This window comes from Anser cygnoides, chromosome 7, assembly GCF_040182565.1.
Source record: "Anser cygnoides isolate HZ-2024a breed goose chromosome 7, Taihu_goose_T2T_genome, whole genome shotgun sequence".
In the NCBI taxonomy this organism is placed as follows: Eukaryota; Metazoa; Chordata; class Aves; order Anseriformes; family Anatidae; genus Anser; species Anser cygnoides.
This window is the reverse complement of record NC_089879.1, coordinates 29,116,538-29,135,136: the sequence shown is the minus strand read 5'-3', so window position 1 is coordinate 29,135,136 and position 18,599 is coordinate 29,116,538. Positions and strand designations below refer to the sequence as shown.

General features: G+C 41.2%; 1 protein-coding gene and 1 long non-coding RNA gene across 2 annotated transcripts in view; one reads left to right on the top strand and one right to left on the bottom strand.

Moving 5' to 3' along the window:
• Positions 1–16,924, bottom strand: part of LOC136791239 (uncharacterized) — a 45,417-nt gene extending 28,493 nt beyond the window's left edge. Inside the window, exons 1-2 of the long non-coding RNA XR_010832801.1 lie at positions 16,400–16,924; positions 15,331–15,444 (exon numbers count right to left, since the gene is read on the bottom strand). This is a non-coding gene — a long non-coding RNA (uncharacterized lncRNA). The remainder of the gene's footprint in view (positions 1–15,330; positions 15,445–16,399) is intronic.
• Positions 16,925–17,026: 102 nt separating this feature from the next.
• Positions 17,027–18,599, top strand: part of BICC1 (BicC family RNA binding protein 1) — a 102,144-nt gene continuing 100,571 nt past the window's right edge. The window contains exon 1 of the mRNA XM_048069364.2: positions 17,027–17,398. Coding sequence (XP_047925321.1) covers positions 17,197–17,398 — 202 coding nt within the window. The 5' untranslated portion in view covers positions 17,027–17,196. The remainder of the gene's footprint in view (positions 17,399–18,599) is intronic.

Genomic DNA, 18,599 nt, shown 5'->3' with positions numbered 1-18,599 from the left:
GAGAAATAATTCACTTAAGCAGTTCTCTTGCAACATCCTTTGGCTATGCTGTCCCTTCCACTAGCTTCTTACAAGGATAGAGAATCACATCTTATTGTCCCATTACAGTTTTTCTCTGCAGACTTTGGCAAAATATTCACATACACTTATTTCATTTAGAGCAGGAGGTTACATTCTTTTCCCCAATTCTCCATCCCATCCCTCTCCAAGAACAGCATGTGTAAATTGTCACTCCAAGGCACAATGACATCTTACAGTAAAGATGTAAGCACACTCACATCCAATTGCTAAAGCATATTTAAATGTAAGCAAGTGGAATAAATACATGGGAAGACCCAATCCTAATGAGAGAACGGAAACAAAGAATTACCCACAGCCTTCACACAGGAATGACCAGATCCATCTCTCCTAAGGGTTACTTGGGGTAAGTCAAGAAACCTGCTTCCAGGCTGTCAGGCATCTGTGGGAACCTGACCTCCTCCGAGTGACTCCCAAGACTCTCTAGAGGTTCTGGATCTGTTTTGCCTTGCAGCCTCCTCTGCCTCATACCTTCCCCCACTGCTGCAGAAGCACAAGGTTCCCTCCACACGTCCTCCAGCATACTGTCTGCCCAGCAGAGCGTGTTCACTGGGCAGCTACCAACTATGCAGATAGCACAACTGCTCTGAAGCATACGGAGGTTATGCAGATGGTGCAAGATGAGTGGCATTGCTGCCATAAGTTCATACTATAACTCCCACATTCAGATGGACATCTTCCAGCTTCCTGGAAATCAGACTGGACCAACAAATTGTGGAGTTGTGGCAATACAGAAAAAAAGCCACAAACCTAGGATCTCTATCTGAATTTTCTGTTCCCAATAATGTAATACTGAACTGCAATATTGAGTTTTTTGTTTGGCCTTCTACAAAATTATGGGTTTTCAGAATGCAGATTTGATTTCAGGTCTGGTTGCTTTGGATCAGGCTGGTATCCAAACCTTTTAAAAATCAGTTCAGTTAGAAGTTAAGGAAGGAGTAAAGGATTTACTGTACTGTTTCATTTAACAATGAAATGTTTCGACTGGAAGCAATTTGTCTTAGAAACCATCTTTTTACTATATGTATATTCAGGTCACAGCACTGATCCTTACAGACCTCAGTGAAATAATATATGTGGTGGGTTACCATTGTTTATTCTCAGTATAAAGTAACTGTACAATTTTACCATTAGATGGCACCAGAGAATATTTTAACATTTACACAAAGGACCACTGAAACCGAAGCCTGGAACAGTCTTAAAGCAGATGTAGCCACTAAAATTAAAAAAATACTCATCTTTGCAATGCATATGAGCACTTTAATTACTTGACTATAAGTGATAGCTTTACACAGCTCATCAGAACACAAGTAACAGCTAAATCCATGATTTCTTTATTAGCAAGTATTTTTTTTCCTATTCTTACATATAAAAAGTATTTGATGTGAAACTGCCATACAGTTTGGTTTAAATGAGATGAACTGCTTTGTAGTGTTTTATTTGTCTTAGGGAAAAAACATATCTCTGCCCAGACAATTCCAAATACAGGCTATCAAAAAAAAACACAACACTTTCAAGAGTCCCTCTGCATACCTGGTTCAATTCCAGCTAGGTCTATGAATAATTTACCAGTTAATGAGCTCTTTCTGTTTATGAAATAATACTCTTAAGAATAGTAAGGCAGGACATAAGCAGTAGCCATATGTTTCTTCTCGAATTCCAGCTAGACAAATGACCTGAAAATTGCTGTTGCAAGAACTTCTAAAACATATGGCTAAGTACAGGGAATTTGTTAGCTTCTTGTGTCAGATCCAAAAGTTTCCAATTATCAACAAAAGATGGCATACCAACCCAATTACTCCTGATATATTCCAGTCAAGACAGATTCCAAGTAACCATAGCTGTGTGGGTGTATGTGGTTTGAAATAACAGGAATCACTGAAAATTTAGTGTAAATAAAAAAAGTAGACCTACATATCACATCCAGACAAATGTGTCCCAGTGTGCTGAATGTGCTTTCAACAGGAAGCAGGAATTTTTAGGCTTTCTACCAAGGCTGATTTCAAGCCATCATAAACTATTAGAGGTACATTTACTTTCCAGCATTACAGAAAACTCCTGCACAGCTTATTTATTTCATTTGTCAACAGAGTGGAAAAAAATATGCTTCTTACGTAAGATGACAAAAATGTACCAAATCATTTTCAATTAATTTTTTTTTTTAAATGATTAATTGCAGATGGCTTTTTAAGACAACATCCTTGTAGTGCTGGGTAAACATGAGGCTACAATTAACACTCAGAACACTGGTACATTATGCACATTTCTGATTCATCTGACTAAGCAACCAAGTCCGATCCCGTGCTCTTACTCACAGGAGTACTTAGACCCAGACTATGAAGACAGTGTTTTCATACCAGGCCTTAACCAAACAATCTCTACATATTCCACTAAACAGTAAGAGATGGAAAAATGATGTTTACAACAAACCAGAATTCATAGAACTGCTAGTGAAAAAACAAAAGGAATACATTTGTAAGCTAAGTTACATTTCATATACATACCAAAATTATAGTTTAGTCATCTAAAGAGCTATATCAACTCTGTCAAGGGTTACTTCTGCTGTACTATGTGGGTCAATGCCAGTATATTCTTCAGGAACCATTTTTCCAGGTTAATTTGTTTTAATCACACATTCATCATGCAAAGAAGATAAAGGTCTACATTCATGCTGCATTTATGTTCGAATTCAGACTATTAAAGACCAACCCTGTTTAGATCCTTTATGCTTACCTTCCAACTACTTCAACTGTTCTCAAGTTTAAGCCATGGGTGGTAGCAAAACATACTAAATAATTATCCATAGGCAAGCCAATTAGTTACTGAGATGCTTGCCCTTTTGTCAGTCACAGCTCCCCTTGGGTCAAATTGTGCAATTCCCACCAGAGCAGAACCCACTACACCTCACACCTCTGCTTCACTCTGGTGGGAGTAGGGCCTAACTAAAGGCTGCTGAAGCATACCTAAGGGTCCACTTACTGAAGGAAAAACATGAGGGAGGAAAAACATGCTGCTGGGGAAGTGGGTGGGAACCCCCCACAATGCCCACAGAACCTCAAAATTCCCAGGCAAGCTGATCATGAGGGAGACTAAGCAATTTCAGCTGAATGGAACAGTGTGAGGAAAAGTGATCTCAAAATCCCTAGCATAGACTAAACATTAACATAATCTCATCTACAAAAGATGTAGAAGAGTCAAGAAATGCAGTCTTTTCCTAATAGCTCAGCTATCACTTCCATGAAATTGAAAGTCACTAATTTAACTAATTCCTCATGTATTATATTGAAAGTAGTGCCCGAGCTACAAACGAAAAGGCGGATTTTTAAACTGATTGAACATGTCATGAAGAAAAACCAGCAAACATTTTGTAGCTGCATAAGTTATTTTAACTGGAGTAGGAAAATTCAAAAGGTAAAGATTTTGATGTTTGCTAACTCCATGCTATTTGGATTTAGATGAACAATGTAGTTCCCCCAAACAAGAAAAAAAACTTTCTTTATCAGAGCTAATAGTATCTGGCACTGTTCATAGGAATTTCCAATATTAACCCACCTGTAAACCAAAGAAAACATTTTCTCATAGCTCAGGAATCAGTGTCATGGCAGCTCATTTGTAAGACACTGGAATGCTGCTTGTGAAACTCAATCTGGTATGAGCACATGGAGATTTTTCAATGATTAGCCATTGTTTTATCAGCTCCATAACAGAAAAAGGTTTCACAAAAATGTTAATGGTAACTAACCAGCAATGCTTCCTGACCACCAGAATACTAGTAGCCAATAGGTTTTCTAGGCTTCCTTATACACATTTTTCTTACTAAAACATGGAACAAGTATTCAAAAGACCGTGCCATGCATCACAAAACCTACTTCTAAGTCAGCAACAATCCACATACGAAAAAAATTTGTCTCCACTGCACAATATGCTCCTGTCCAGTTGTCAACCCTGGGCTCTCAGACCTGCACCTAGTAACAGCCAAATACATATTTTTAACTCCTCCTTTTCCCACTATTATTTTTGTTGCAGATTGTACTTTAACCCTGAGGCACATTGTTTTACATGTTGTAGTTTCAAGTACACGACTGTTCCAACAAGAAACTTAAGCAGATGCATAGTTTAATTCCATTAGTAGGCCTATTCATTTTGGTGGATTTATTTGTATACATAAAGCCAGGAAGAAGCATCACAGTGAGTGATGACCTCTTCACAATCCTGTACTTACACATTACCTAGAATCTTCTAGCTATCTGAATGTTAATATGTACGTGATAAGCTTTAGCTATTTCAGAAAAGCTGCATCCAGGATTTCTACAGTATGAGCTAAACATCGATACAATGGCACTACAGAGTACCTTTCCCAGGGACCTGAATCCTGCTCTCCTCCTCCTCCCTCCTGTTACAGGCCAGTCTTTTAACTGATTACACTCTCAAAGTGCATTCAAGCAGCCTGCTCCAGTACATCTATGTAGAGAGTCACTCCAGTAAATAGCCCACTAGTGGATGTGCAGTTGTCTGTGGTGCTGTATTGCTGGACTGTTTCCACATATAAATAATTATGCATCTCATCTACTCACACCTCAAGACCCACATGCCCTTTGCCACTCCAGCACTGACCACAGCATGTTACACAAAGAGTTCACGAAGGGTACAGATTAGTTAAGCAAGCATAATTTAGCACGCAGCATCTGTGCAGAAGCCCTTGTATTGCATAATTACCGTGCCCTGTAAGGAAGAGTCCCCATCTTTGTGCTTTTACATCACCCTCTGGAGTCATGCTGCTCTTCACTTAAACTCCATCAGCTATAAGTGTCTGTATCCCTTGCAGGATTGCTGTGTGGAAGGACATTGCTCTTTGTTAGTAGAAACTGCTGCCACACCTCCTAAGATTAATTTGGTTCAGTGGTCTCAGCCAGTGCTTTTTCACTAGATACTAGAAGACTTTAAATATCCAGAAAGAGTCAGGTAAGACACAGACTATTTTAGTATAAAATGCATAACATTCTTAGAGCAGTGTGCAAGACTCCCACAACTATTTAAGTTAATTATTAAAGGGCCTTCCCTTAGGGTTAACCAAGTCAAGTTAGTAATTCATCTCATTTAGAAGTACACATACTAGGATAAAAAAGGAATGGAAGACTAATCATTTTGTATTTCATCCATGCATAGCAGCGTATTATAACTGCATACAGAGGTGCAACAGGAATCTAGAAAAGTAGAATAAGCTAAATGCCTTGGTGGCTGTAACAAAAAGTGCAGCAAGCCACATAGTTTAAAGCCATCCAGGCTTCCCATGCCCCTTAGATCACAGCGGAAGACATACCTGCATATCAAACTACTCTGGCGACCACACCAGTTCTTCAAACTCCACAGCATTCACTCAGAATGCAGGCAGACCAGTACATGTAAATATACATTTGCAAAGTTACTTGTACATTATATCTCCTGTATGGTGAATTCTGGCTGGTGGTCCTAGCCAGTACTGCTCCAAGCAATGCTTGAAAAGCAAACTTATTTCAACTCTTATATTGTTCACAGCTTTGCAGAAAGACTAAACCATAGTAGAAGACAGGAAGTGGAAAAATCATTTCCACTGGCACTAAAATAAATTAGGTGCTGATTCCTATTGCACATGGATAGAAATTGAGTGTCTATTTCCTTTTTTTTTTTTTTGAGAATCCCATTTTTAAATATACTGACCTACACCAACTAAATTCAGAAAGACAATCCCAACAGTCTCCAGCTTAGCATTTTGGAAATCTGATCTGATTCTGCAAATCAGATCTGTCCCTTCTGCTGACAGAAAGTTGCTCAGCAGAAAAATATTGTATTAGTGTGGTCAACCTTACAAGAGAATACTATTTACTTGGTGTCTGGAACATTTAGCTTTAGGGAAGAGACAAGTTGCTGCCTCTTAGCAAACAGTACTTTCCTGCCAAGCCTAAGTCTGTCCCCATGCCCTCGTCTGTAGGAGTCAATGCATTACACAAAACAAAAGGAGCAGATCCAGTTGTCACAGCAGAGGTGCTGTATTTCCTAAAGACAGCAACTATCATTCCCTGCAGGTGATACATCAGTCACCATATTAAAAAAAAAGCAGGGGAAAACGAAAAAAAACATGAACCACGATCCTCACAGAAAATGTGAAAATCAAAATAATGCAAGAGCACAGCACTAATCTCAAAAGCAGGAAGAGTTAGATTGGAAATATAACCAAATGTATACCAGAATAAATTAGTAATTTTAAAACACATAGGGCATAAAGAATAGCCAGATTTGTCAATAACATGTTACAGCTTTCCACAAGGAAAACTAGCAAATGTAGCGTATCTCAGAATAATATTACGATAAGCCTTTAACAAAGTTCCACATAACATCCTTCAACTAGAAATCTGTGGTATGGAGTAAGCATCTAGAATAAGACTATACAACTGTTTGAAAAGAAAATTCAGAAAAAAAAATCTGTATACAAGTCATGTAAATAGCGGAAAAGAGGAAAATGGACGAAATTAAGTGGAAAGTGGCCTCTGAAGGGCAAGCCCACAGTCCCATGTTCAAAACAGTGCCAATTAGAACAGGCTGCTCATGGTCATGTCCCAAGGACAATCTGTTCAGGACTGTGAGTGCCAACCTGTGCCCACTGCCTCCTGTCCGTTCATTACCTGACTGCTCCTTTGAAAGAAGTAAAAGAACAGCTCTCAGTCAGGCAGCCCTGCTACCCACAGCCACACTACATTTGGAGGCTAAGGGCAACACCAATTGTTCACAAAAAAATACTGTTAAAAACATTATTCTAATTAGGAAATAAATGTAACAATTATGGCCCAGGCTATATTTTTCTGATGAACTCTATATTCACATATCATCTTTGTATTTACAGTACAAATCCATATTTGTCTTTACTATTTATAACCCATTCATGCAATAAGACAGCAAACATTCCTATGTAATCAGTATCTTACATAATTTTTCCTTTTTTTTTAAACAGCTGTAATACAAAGATTAGTCCAGAAATCATCAACATATATATTTTTAAATAACACTTTAAAAAAATAGCAAGATTGGGAGTCAGGTATTTATTAGGCTAAGTGAAAAACATGCTTCATGGTATTGCCAATGAGTATTTGATACACTACCATGACTGGATCAAATCTTTATCTGTTACATGTGCAAATTCATTTACTTCAGCATGTCTGTGTAAAAATGTCCAAGAGAAAAAGGTATTCCTTCATGTCACTGAAGTTCTTGGCCACTTACAGTCACTAACCTGATAAAACACTATTACAGACTCGTTTTAGGAATGTAATTCAGTCATTTCAATGCTTCCTGTCTCTGCCTCTCTGGGCTAGTAAACTTGACTTCAACAGTATGGTTACATTAACCTAGCTTTGCTTGCCATCACTATGATGTTTTTCTTTCTTCTGAGTACTATGAGTCATTTCCTCTAATCTTCGCTGTTTTGGCTGCAGTCTTTAGGATACTAGGAACTGCCAGTGCTCCTCTTCTCTTCCACTTCTGATTTTAATTCCACTGTGTGCTAGAACCATTTCTCTATTCCATGTGTTTTATCTAGGGTATTTTTGTTGAAATAAGTAGATTTTCACCTGATGTAAATCATCCAAGGTCAGCTGTCAGCAGAGCTTCTTTGAAGCTGTGTAAGTTTACACTTGTTGAAGGTCTGAGCCCTACATTCCATTATCATTTTGATAAAGTGCTTGCAGACAGCTAACCATTTCCCATGCCTGAAAACATGGCTGTACTACTAAACTGAGGGAATAAGTGGAAAGAAGTCTTCACACTTAACTATGTCAGGTCTTAATACATTTTTGATGACACAGGTCTTCTACATACTCCTAACACTTGGCAGGGGAGGAAAAACACACAAAAAAGGAACAAGTATGTCAGTACATGAAGTCTTTGACCTCTGAACATAAACAAGTTTTTATTCATCTATTTCTTAACTGGGTCACGTATAGAACTCATACAAATTGTAGTAAATTCAGGAGACCTGTATTCTACACCTGGCAGATATAGCTCAAGACAGCAGGTCCAGAAGAGATTAAGGAGAGGCAGTTTTCATCTTCTTTGAACCACCTGGGCTCAAAGCAATTGCCATTGCTGAAATAGTTCTTGTTGATGGCAGGCTAAAATACTCTGGAAAAGTATAAGACACCAAGTAGCATCCCCCAGTAAGCGTCTGCTTGTAAGCGTTACACAGATAAGGAAAAGAGATCTCTGCTGAGAAGCAGATAACATCAAAGAACACATTCTAACTCTGTCTAAAGCCTGTATACTGACAAATAAGGTACCCCAGCCTCTAGTAGTTTTCCCCCTAGCATCCACAGGACCGTGCATGTTTCTAATACTACAGCACCCAGCTGCAAAGCCAGGTTCCCCCCTTCCTGCTCTTAACACTCCTCCCTATTTAGATCAGGGCTGCATTTGCCTCAACAAATGCACTGGAAAGCTAACTCTGCTTTCTTCATAGCCCATGTTTCACACCTCCATCAAACTAACCTAGTTTTCTGAAAATTTAATTACAGAATAGCTCCTTGCACTTGGAGAGACCAAACACCCAAAATGGAAAGAAATCTTTCCCACTTCTAAATCAGCTATCAGAATAATCAACTCACAAAATGTATAATGAAGTATAAGAACTGAAACAGAAGACAAAACTGCTCACATGTATGCTTACAGAGCAATTTGTACAGCTTGAACACTGCTTTCCACAAAGCAATGTTCAAAATTCAGCAAGGTATTAGACTAAATTTAAGGGATAACTACACAAACAGGAAATAGAAAGTACTTAGGGACATTATCTCCTAAAAGCATTCTCTGTTCTGAATTGGTACAGCAAAACAAAGCAGTGCAAAACAAAATAAACAAAACAAAACAGTAACATGCACGAGAGAGATTTTAGCTATCAGTTTCTTGATGCTTGTAACAAGACACTCTCTCTGCCTGTAAGTACTTGCATGTCTTCTTGTAAGGACAAGAAGTTTTTTGCTCTCACAGCCAGTTGGCTGTTGAAGTTCAAGGACCTTTTGTTTCACTTCCTCTACCAGGTCATACATTTACTTCATCATTGAAAACAGACCATACTAAGCTCTTCAGGAATCATGCAAAAGTAAAGACATCAAAGCAACTAAGAGTATTAGGAAGGAAGGGGAACTGAATAAAAATTGGAAGTTCCTTTTAAATCTATCTTCTCCCTGCAGTTCAATGACCTGATAGAATACCCAGTCTGCCTGAATCAACACATTTTAGATAAAATAAGTTAAACAAATTCTTCAACATCCAAAGTTAAAGGATAGTAAAAAAAACACACACAATATTGTTTTGATATGACTATTAATTCCCTTTGTTTTATTCAGTTATTTATACATGCATAAAGTAGATGTGTTACTTTGACAATAAACTGCTGGAAATTCTGAAGTACCAGCATTTTACTCTGCAAGAATAAGTGAACATACAAAGCCAAGGGGAATAGAGAAACAGGTACCCGGAGTTCAGACTGAAGCTTGTGAGAGTCTCTTCTTTCCAACACCTAGAAAGCCATATTTGTATTGCCCTATGTTACTGAAAAGCCAGATCCAAAGCTCGGTAGAGCGCTAGCATCACTTTCAGCCACAATTAAGCAATTTAAATTTGCAGTATTGACACTTACCCACTCGGGAAATGGACTCATTTTTTAAAACAAGGACAATTAGCCAGTAAAGTATCTTTTTATAACAGAAAATTTTTTATCAGAAACAGCAAGAGCAGGGCTACTCTGTAAGGCAGGACAAGCCAGAAACACAGCAATAGTATCTAACCAACCTAAGTGCAATTCTTTGTTACCTGGACACAGCAGGAAGAGCAGGACACAAATAACACACCCTATCAACAGGATCAGATATGGACCAGTTATGAATCACTACGACACATACGAGGACTCTAGGAAGAAGTAGCAAAAAATAGGAGATACAACTACCAACTATGCAAGCCAAAGTCCAGCCAAAAGACAAAACGGAATAAGAGACTGAACTCCAGTGTAACCCAAACCAGGAGCAAAAGCTCAGGTCTGAGCTTAAATGGAGCTCCTGCGCCCCTGGGTGGAGGTGGAGCCCCAACTGAAGCTGCTTGGGGCAATTAGAGCATATCAGTGCACTCAGCTGCACTGTCAGTTCTGACAGCATGTGTCAAGAGTATGGCTACTGAGGAGTGAGAGATGAGTAGCTGTGCGGAATAAAGGAAAGCATGTTTCAATCTCTCTATTATGAAATAGTGACTCTCAAAGTGCTAGCAATCCTTAGTAATGAAATCAAGTATTAGATTTACATAAAAAAAACCAAACCTCAAATCACATTTTTCTGTTTGATTCCTGGTACATAACCAAAGGCTGATCTCAGTAGCTATTAGCCTTTACTGCTGCAGTGGAAATGAATGAATTGCATTCATTCATTTTTATACAACATGGAAGCCTTGTATGACCAGGGGTACCTGTGCAGTGTGAAGGAAACTTTCTCGTAGTTGAGGGAGCATTATAATAATGTAGTCAATTTAATTTGCTAATACAAATGGAAAAATAGATTTTATTCATGTGTCACTGTTAAATGCAGAATTTTAGCTATGCAAGATGCTAAAAATGTACACTACATGTTCAAATATTAGCAAAACAAAAATGGCATGAATATTATTAATAAAAATTGATCCATTTGTGACGTGAGTTCAGAAAACATTGTAACATCTGTAATTTTATTTATATTAAGGTAGGAATATTCAAGAAAAATGTTTAAGTATGTATTTGGCTTCAAGTGAAAGATTTTCACATGAAGCATTGTCTTGAAGATTGTCTCCTCAGTGGTATAGTGATACCAGAAATGATTTTAGATACCCTCTCCAGAGGTGCCCCCTAATTCATGTCTTAAATCTTCCCGCTTTAAAAAAGTACATCTGCTTTTATTCTAATTATTTTTCTAACAAGGAAGAAAAATTGTGATTTCTCTTAATTAATGATTGTAACAATCACTGTCATATTTCTCCTGTTACAACTGCTTATTCGATCCGTAAGCTGATCAGTTGAGTAACCTGCATTCCCTGCCCCAGTCTGAACTGTGTAGGAACTTCATTGAAGGAAACAACAAAATTCATTCTAGAAGGCCCTAATACAACGTTGTCCATGCTTTCAGTTTAAAGACTGACTTTGAAAAAGGTCAATGTGAAAAAGCAGCCACTTCAATACAAGTCTTTCCTATCTCCCACTTTAAACCTATTTTAATAAAATAGAAAGAGTGTAAATCCTCTTAAGTAAGAAAAAAATGTGGTTATCAGATCCAGGATTTAGTATTTAGATTCTAATTTACTAAAAACATTATGAAACAGCTTTTCCTAATTTACAGATTAATATTGTTGTTTGTTTGACAGCAATGCAGGATATTATCTGACATGACAATGAGATTCCCAGTGTGGTATTCTTGTTCTCTGTCATTTTGGTTCTTTATAGTACCATCTCCAGTTACACCATAATTCATGCTTTCATTTATTACTTTCCTTACAAATTAGGCTATATCTATCTATCTATCTATATTTTAATTGGTAATATTTAGATCTCTTACTATAGTTGGTTTCTAATTAGATTTAGAATGTGAAATTATTACTTAGCTTCTCAGGGCTGAAATAGACGGGTTGACTCTTGAGAGGGCCAATGCAATTCTCAAGAGTGAAAATTCCTAGATTTCTGAGATGCTGACATTTGGTTCTCATTCTCCTAACATTTCAGCAAAGACAAGGTTCACAAAGTCCTATTGCTGAAAAGTCTTCCAGTCAGATTAAGATATTTAAAGTTGCATGTCTATAAAGACCAGTGTATAGAAGGTTATACAGTACATTGAATGTTACCGAATGTTGTTAACACCTTGTGTGCAATCAGAAAATTTTAAGCCTGGCTTTTTTTAGGTTCCCTGTTTTTCTCTCAGGTCTGCCAAGGCTGCATTTATTCCCCTGCTCATTCTCACAGTCACTATTGGTTTTCTTTAAATTAGTTGGCAATGGATGAGATATCAGAAAACTAGAAAAGGTAAAAAATAGTGACTCTCTTTTAAATAGCAATGAAAAGAACCAAAACATTTTAGTCTAATCAGTTCAACTTCAGCTCTCAGGAATATTCTGAAGCAAGCAAACAAACACACAAAAAACCCACCCTACCATACAAACCAAAATAGGTAACTGTTCCACGTAACAGGTAACTTAATAACAGGATGTATACATAGCCAGTACAGATCTGACAGGAATAAATTATATGGGACTAATACGCTACTATAATAGACTAGGAAAGTCTGCAGACAGGAGAGTAGCAGCAGAGGCCATACTTCAGGATTTGCACAGAGTTTAAACCCTGTTTCCTGTAATATTCCCATACGGTATGGCTAAAACTGACATAAAAATGGGTGAATAAGCCTCTCCATGCAGGATTGTTATCATTGTTTCACTGCCAAAATAGAAAGGTGTATAAAATAGAGGATTGCAATGTTCTGTTCTGGGCCTGTATCTGTTCAGTGTTTCAGTGGTGACCTGGGTGAGGAAACTAAGAGTATGCTTCTTAGAGGCATAAAAAATAAAACTGCAGAAGTATAATATTGGCACGAACAGATGTAAATAACTGGGAAAACAGTCTTTAAAAAAAAAAAAAAAAAGAAAACAGGATGAAATTCAATAGGGACAAACCCAGGAGACCAGTAATCAACACCACAAATGCACACTGAGGAACAATTAGAGGTGGGTTTTTTTGGTGTTTTCTTTTTTCTTTCTTTTTTTTTCTTTTTTTTTTCGGAAGAGTACCTAGGGATTATAGTACATCAGTATAAGCCAACAATGTCATGCTGCAGAGACAGGATAAACATGATGCAGAGATGGGTAAGCAGGCATGAGACACATGATAAGATCATGCAGTTATGTTCAGCACCAGTGAGGCCTCAGCTGGTACACTCTCTCCAGTTTTGTGCTTTGTATTTCAAGAAGTCTGTAGACTACTGTGGAAAGAGCTTGTTGGAGAACAACAATAAAAAACACCTCTGAGAATGGGCTGAGACTTAGGAGTGACTAGCTAACAGAAGAGAACACCGAAGGCATGATCAATGCTTGATAAAAGTCTTCACAAGCACCGAAGGCTGCTACAGAGAACAAATAATCCATTCACCATGTCTGTTGTGGACAGGAAAAGAATTAACAGCTTTAAATAGCAGCAAGAAAAATTCAAGTTACTTATTATGGGGAAAATACTTCTTGATGGTAAACGAAGATAGGAATTTCCTAGAGAGGTCACGGAGACCTCTTAACAATTAGAAATTGTTAAGGAATGGATATACCTATATCTGTCAGGAATGAAGTAAGTGTAATTAGGAGATGGACTAGATGACCTTTTCGAGATTTCTTTCAATCTCTTTTTTATAGTTCCACGATTAAGTATAATTAGAAAGATATTTCAGAATCTCTCTACTCTTATTGTTAGTAAAAGAATTTATCTCGGGAATTTGTAGAGGTAGAAAAGTTTTTATAATGGCTGTGGAGGACCTTTTATTTGTTTTCTGGTGTGCCTTAAGTATACAGTATGTTAGTGCAGAGTAGGTTGCATTATATTATTCTGAGAAATTAAAGTTAATGGGCCCAGCTTGGGGAATATGGTACAATATAATGAAAAGTCAAATCTTACGGGCTGTTACTTCTGCAAAGGAGACCAATGCTATAAATAAAGCATTTCAAAATGCCACCAGAATTAATTTTCACCAGTAATAAACCTCTCCTAAATTACTGAAACCAAAGTGAGCATTCTTCCCAGCAAAGCACTTCTAGATACCACAGATCACTTATATATTGTGTATGCCTCCTTTTCTTTCCCCACCTTCACTTCATAGCTTTGTGAGCCAGTCTTTTCTTGCATGGCTCCCACCTCAGAAAAATACAGATAATGGCACTTTGTTTCACAGTTATGTCGTGAAGTAAGTAAATAAATTCAAGATTGTGAGGTCTGGAATACAGACCATGCTGTATTGATGATAAATGTTTCATACCACTCTTCCATTTATAGGTAACCTCTGCATCTTGGGCAGTGCAGAGTACAGAGACAACCAGCTGTCAGCTTCATGCTTTGGCAGCAGCCTTAGGGCAGACCTGTGGACATCTAATGGTGCTTTCTGCTTGAAGACTGTCACTTCTCTTCCTTCTCCATAGGAGAGGTCCTATACAGCTCTAAATTTGGGGGTTCCATGCAGTCCCAAACAGATGTGATTGATTAGAATAAATAAACTGGTTCATGAATCTCCTTTAAACTCTCAGAAGCTATTCCATACAGATGGATACTATACAAGAGACTTTACGTATCATCTGAGTGTGAGAAAAAAACACTTTTCTATTCAGTTAGGCTTTTTCTGAGTTTTGTAAATATTGTATGTGTGTGAGGTGAGGAAAAGAGAACAGGATGAAAAAAGAGGGAGAGAACGTAGCAAAATAGACCTGGTATGCCAAAATGAGAAAGATCCTGTTATTCTTTTCTTTGATCAAGCCACTGGCCACAGAAAAATGGCCAAAAGAAGTTACATATGCCAAAGTCAACTCCAGCTTATGTTCTTTATAGCCATTTGATCTTTTATCTGCCAACTTCCTCCCATTTTCCCCAATTGTGTCCACATTTAATATTATTTTAGCCATTAAAATGTGGTTTCTACTTAGTTTAAGACTTCTGTGCAACAAACGTTTTATTCTTCCACTGCAATATAGTAGAGAAATGAAATGCCATTTATGCAATACAAATGATACTCTATTGAACATATACTACCAATAAAAACTCCTAATCACTAAAAGTGTTTCTTTTTTGGCCATTTATATAGATTTAGATAGGCTTAATTTCATTTTTGGTCTAAAACCGCACCATGAAAGGGTTATTTCTAATTAATAAAAACTGAACTGTGTACATCATTATTTTTAAAGAGATCTTTGATTTATTATATTGTTTACATGGTTGCTGAAAAAATACTGCTGAGTTTGACCATAGCTAATTTAGGAGAAAAAAGTTTCTGTGGCTGTATTGTAGGAACTGATAAAATGCAAGGAAAGGGACCTCCTACACTGAGAATCTGACTGTAAATCTAACTAGTTTATGAGTAGAAAATACCCAAATAATTGTTCTGCTCGGAGGTGCTAAGCACCTGTAGCAGCTGTGGACTGTAATTGGCCTTGTCGACACTCATAACTTCTGAACATTTGGATTGTATAACTCACACATCCTGGCATTCTAGAAAACGGACAAGTCCAGGTGGTGCTGATCTGGGGGCAAAGCAGCAGAACTCTCTGGATATCAACCTGGTTTGATAAGCACCATCTTCACTTTCCCATCTGGAAAAAAAAAAAAAAAAAAAAAGAGGTGGGGCGGATTTATAACTAAACTTCTGAACTGGGAAGAAAAGTACTGTTCTACTTTCAGTCTTCCCTCAGACTGCCTACCACACCGAAATTATCATTGTACTACAAGCAAACTATTATGAAGAGAAATGGAGATCACATTATTTTAAAGACCTATATTAATGTTTTGTGTTATTGTTGTTGGCTTTGGCTGTTTTAATTCCCATGGTCATGAGAAGTACCAGAGGATCGTGTGAGAAGTATGCTGCCTGCAAGCCACTGGCTAGGATTCACAGACGCTGTGAGACCACCAAGAGAATTAAATGCTACAGCTGAATACTATGTGTTTCCAGTAAGACTGCTTCCCCATGTGCATGTAGCATTCAGTAAAAATGAAACCATAGGTGGTGTAGAAATCACAATCATGGTGTTAAGTGGGAAATATGCAAATGACTCAGGGAGTCAAAATGCAAACCTCTGTAAAAATAACCGCATCTTACAACAAGATGTAGAGTGGCTCCCATCTACCTGGAGCATCAGCACAGCTCCTGATGACTTTTAATATCGTCCTTCAGGCTGACGTTAACTGTGAGGTGAGTAACCATCACCTGAGTCCGCTGTAATTTTTCTACTGCTTTCTGGCACGCGTTCAGTAGCGCACTTTGGCCACCAGGAGCCATTTGGCATCACAGCCAGTGCCAGGTCTTCTGTGGATTCTTCCTTTACACCGATACGCGGTTTGGGGCTTAAACTGTTTGTTAAGTGATGCGAACTACGCTGTGGTAAAAACTAACACTTCATACAGAATCAATTGTCCACCATTAGGCCAGCCCCGGGACTCTAGCGTGTAGTTTAACGCAATTATGCCCCAAGGTCAGGGATTTGTAACATTTTTTTTACTTAGAGGATACCATAATGTGAGGTAATTTCTCTGTCTGAGCCTCAGTACCGAAAAGCCACGAAGGTGAAAGCCGTCATCATGTGGAGATGTGTCAGCTTCGCAGGACGGATGCCATTTCCAATACACGCTGACCAACACACGCCGATTCAAACGAAACAAAGGTGTGTTTGTGTCTGCTGCACACACAGACGTGTTGGCTTTGTGTGTGCGTGTTTGGGGGGGGAAGTTAATCAGGGCTAATTTTCAGGATCGCGACCCCGGAGCGCCCTTTCCTTCACCCAGCACCCTGAGGGCGGGCAGCGCGGCCCCTCCGCCCAGGGGCCGCTCACCTCACGGCGGGGCCTGCCCGGGCGAGGGGCGGCCTCGGGGCGGGCAGGGCGGCGGCGGATCTCCCGGAGCCCCTCACACACGGACCGGGCCTGCCACGGGGACCGCCACAAGCCCCGACCCCGCCGGGCTGCCGCCGCCATCGCCTGCGCGGCGCTCGGGGGCGGCATCTCCCCACCCCTCCCTCCCCTCCGCCCCCTCCTCCCGGGCCGCGGACGGGGATATCCCCGGCCCCTCCCCGGCGGGCCGGCGGCGGCCCCATGGAGGCGGGGATGCTGTGCGGGCTGCGGGCGGGCTGGGGGCGCCGCCGAGCCGCGGACGCCGCCGGCCCGGGGCCGCGCACACTCGGCGGGGAGCCGGAGGCAGAGGCGGGCGCGGGCGGCGGCGCCGGGGCCGGGACTCTGGCAGGCGGCGGCGGCTGGGATGAGGCGGGGGGGCGGCTGTGGGGGCAGATAGCGTCCCGCGGGGAGGCGGCCGAGTGGGGCTCGGAGCGGCGGCGGGGGCCGCCCGGCAGCGCCATGGCGGCTCAGTGCGACCCGCTGAGCGGGTACCTGCAGCAGCCGCTCTCCGACCCGGGCTCCAACAGCGAGCGCAGCACCGACTCGCCCGTGCCCGGCTCCGAGGAGGACTCGGCCGGCCCGCCGCGGCCCCTGCACAGCCCGGAGTGGGGCGAGGAGCGATTCCGGGTGGACAGGAAGAAACTGGAGGCCATGCTCCAAGGTGAGGGCGGGGAGAGGCGCCGGGGGGCGCGGGGTGGCCGCGGGGCCGGTCGGCGGGCTGCCCCCGGAGCCGAGCGGAGCCGGGCGCCCGGTGCTGCCCCGTCCCGGCCGGGCGGGCAGAGCAGGACCCTGCGGGGCCGAGGGCGGTGGGCAGGAGGTGCCGGCTCCGTCGGGGTGCCTCGGGCTCTCCGCTTTCTAGGAACGGCCCGAGGAGGCCGCCGTGCCGGGGGAGCATCCCCTGGACGCGGGGCCGGCGGCACTCGGGTTTCCAGCGCGTTTGACTTTTATTTTCGTCCCTCCTCGAGGCTACGTGCTTTGTCGCAGTAACTTCTGAAGGGTCTGCCCCTGGGTGGAAGCTGCATGGGCGGCTTTGGACGAATGGTTTGGGGATGGCGCTGAGCGGTTCAGCTTTTGGACGGAAGGCGCCGTGGCGGTGGCTGAGGGAGGGCAGGGGCGAGCTGTGGTACCTCGGTGCTGCGGGGGGGTGAGCTGCGGGAAGTGTCAAAACAGAACCAAACCCTGAGAAATATTTCGCTGTTTCTGACGTGGAAGGGGCTTCGTTGGGCGGCTGGGAGCTGTGAGTGCCTGGCTCTGCCCTGCCAGGGGAGGGAAGGGTGCCGGGGCTCCCCGAGGAGCAGCGGGCGAGTTGGCTCGGCCACCGAAAGCCTGAGCTCTGGCTCGGTGACCGCGGCCTCTGGAATTTTTTAAAATGAGATTCTGTCCCCTGGGGGTGGGTTAATCTGTAATCAGCTAATACTGTGGAACTGGTAGAGAAACCTCATTATGTAATGCAAGTAAAGAGTAAGGACTTCTGAGAAAAGCCTGTCCTAAGCAGAAACCGCTTATAAAGATGCGCTCATCAGGAGCCTCTCAGACTTAAGAGGCACATGGATATTGAGAAGAAAAAGTATTAGCGTGTATGAAGAGGCAGGGAAAAGGGTCAAAAGTTACAAAGTGCCGCAAGAAGACCAACGGTTGCTTTAACATTTTCCTCTACTAGTGAAATAAATTTCCATTTTCTCATCCCGCACACAGTCTGTCTTTCTGCTGCCTGAGGTAGTGAGCGTGTGAGGGTAAACAGAGCTCCTGAGCAGAACCCAAGGCCTGTGTAGGTTGGGGCATCCAGCAGGAGCCAGTGGCAAATGAGGCACTCCTTGCTTGCTCCTGTTTTTGTTTTTTTTTCATCTCCTCATAAGAGGTGA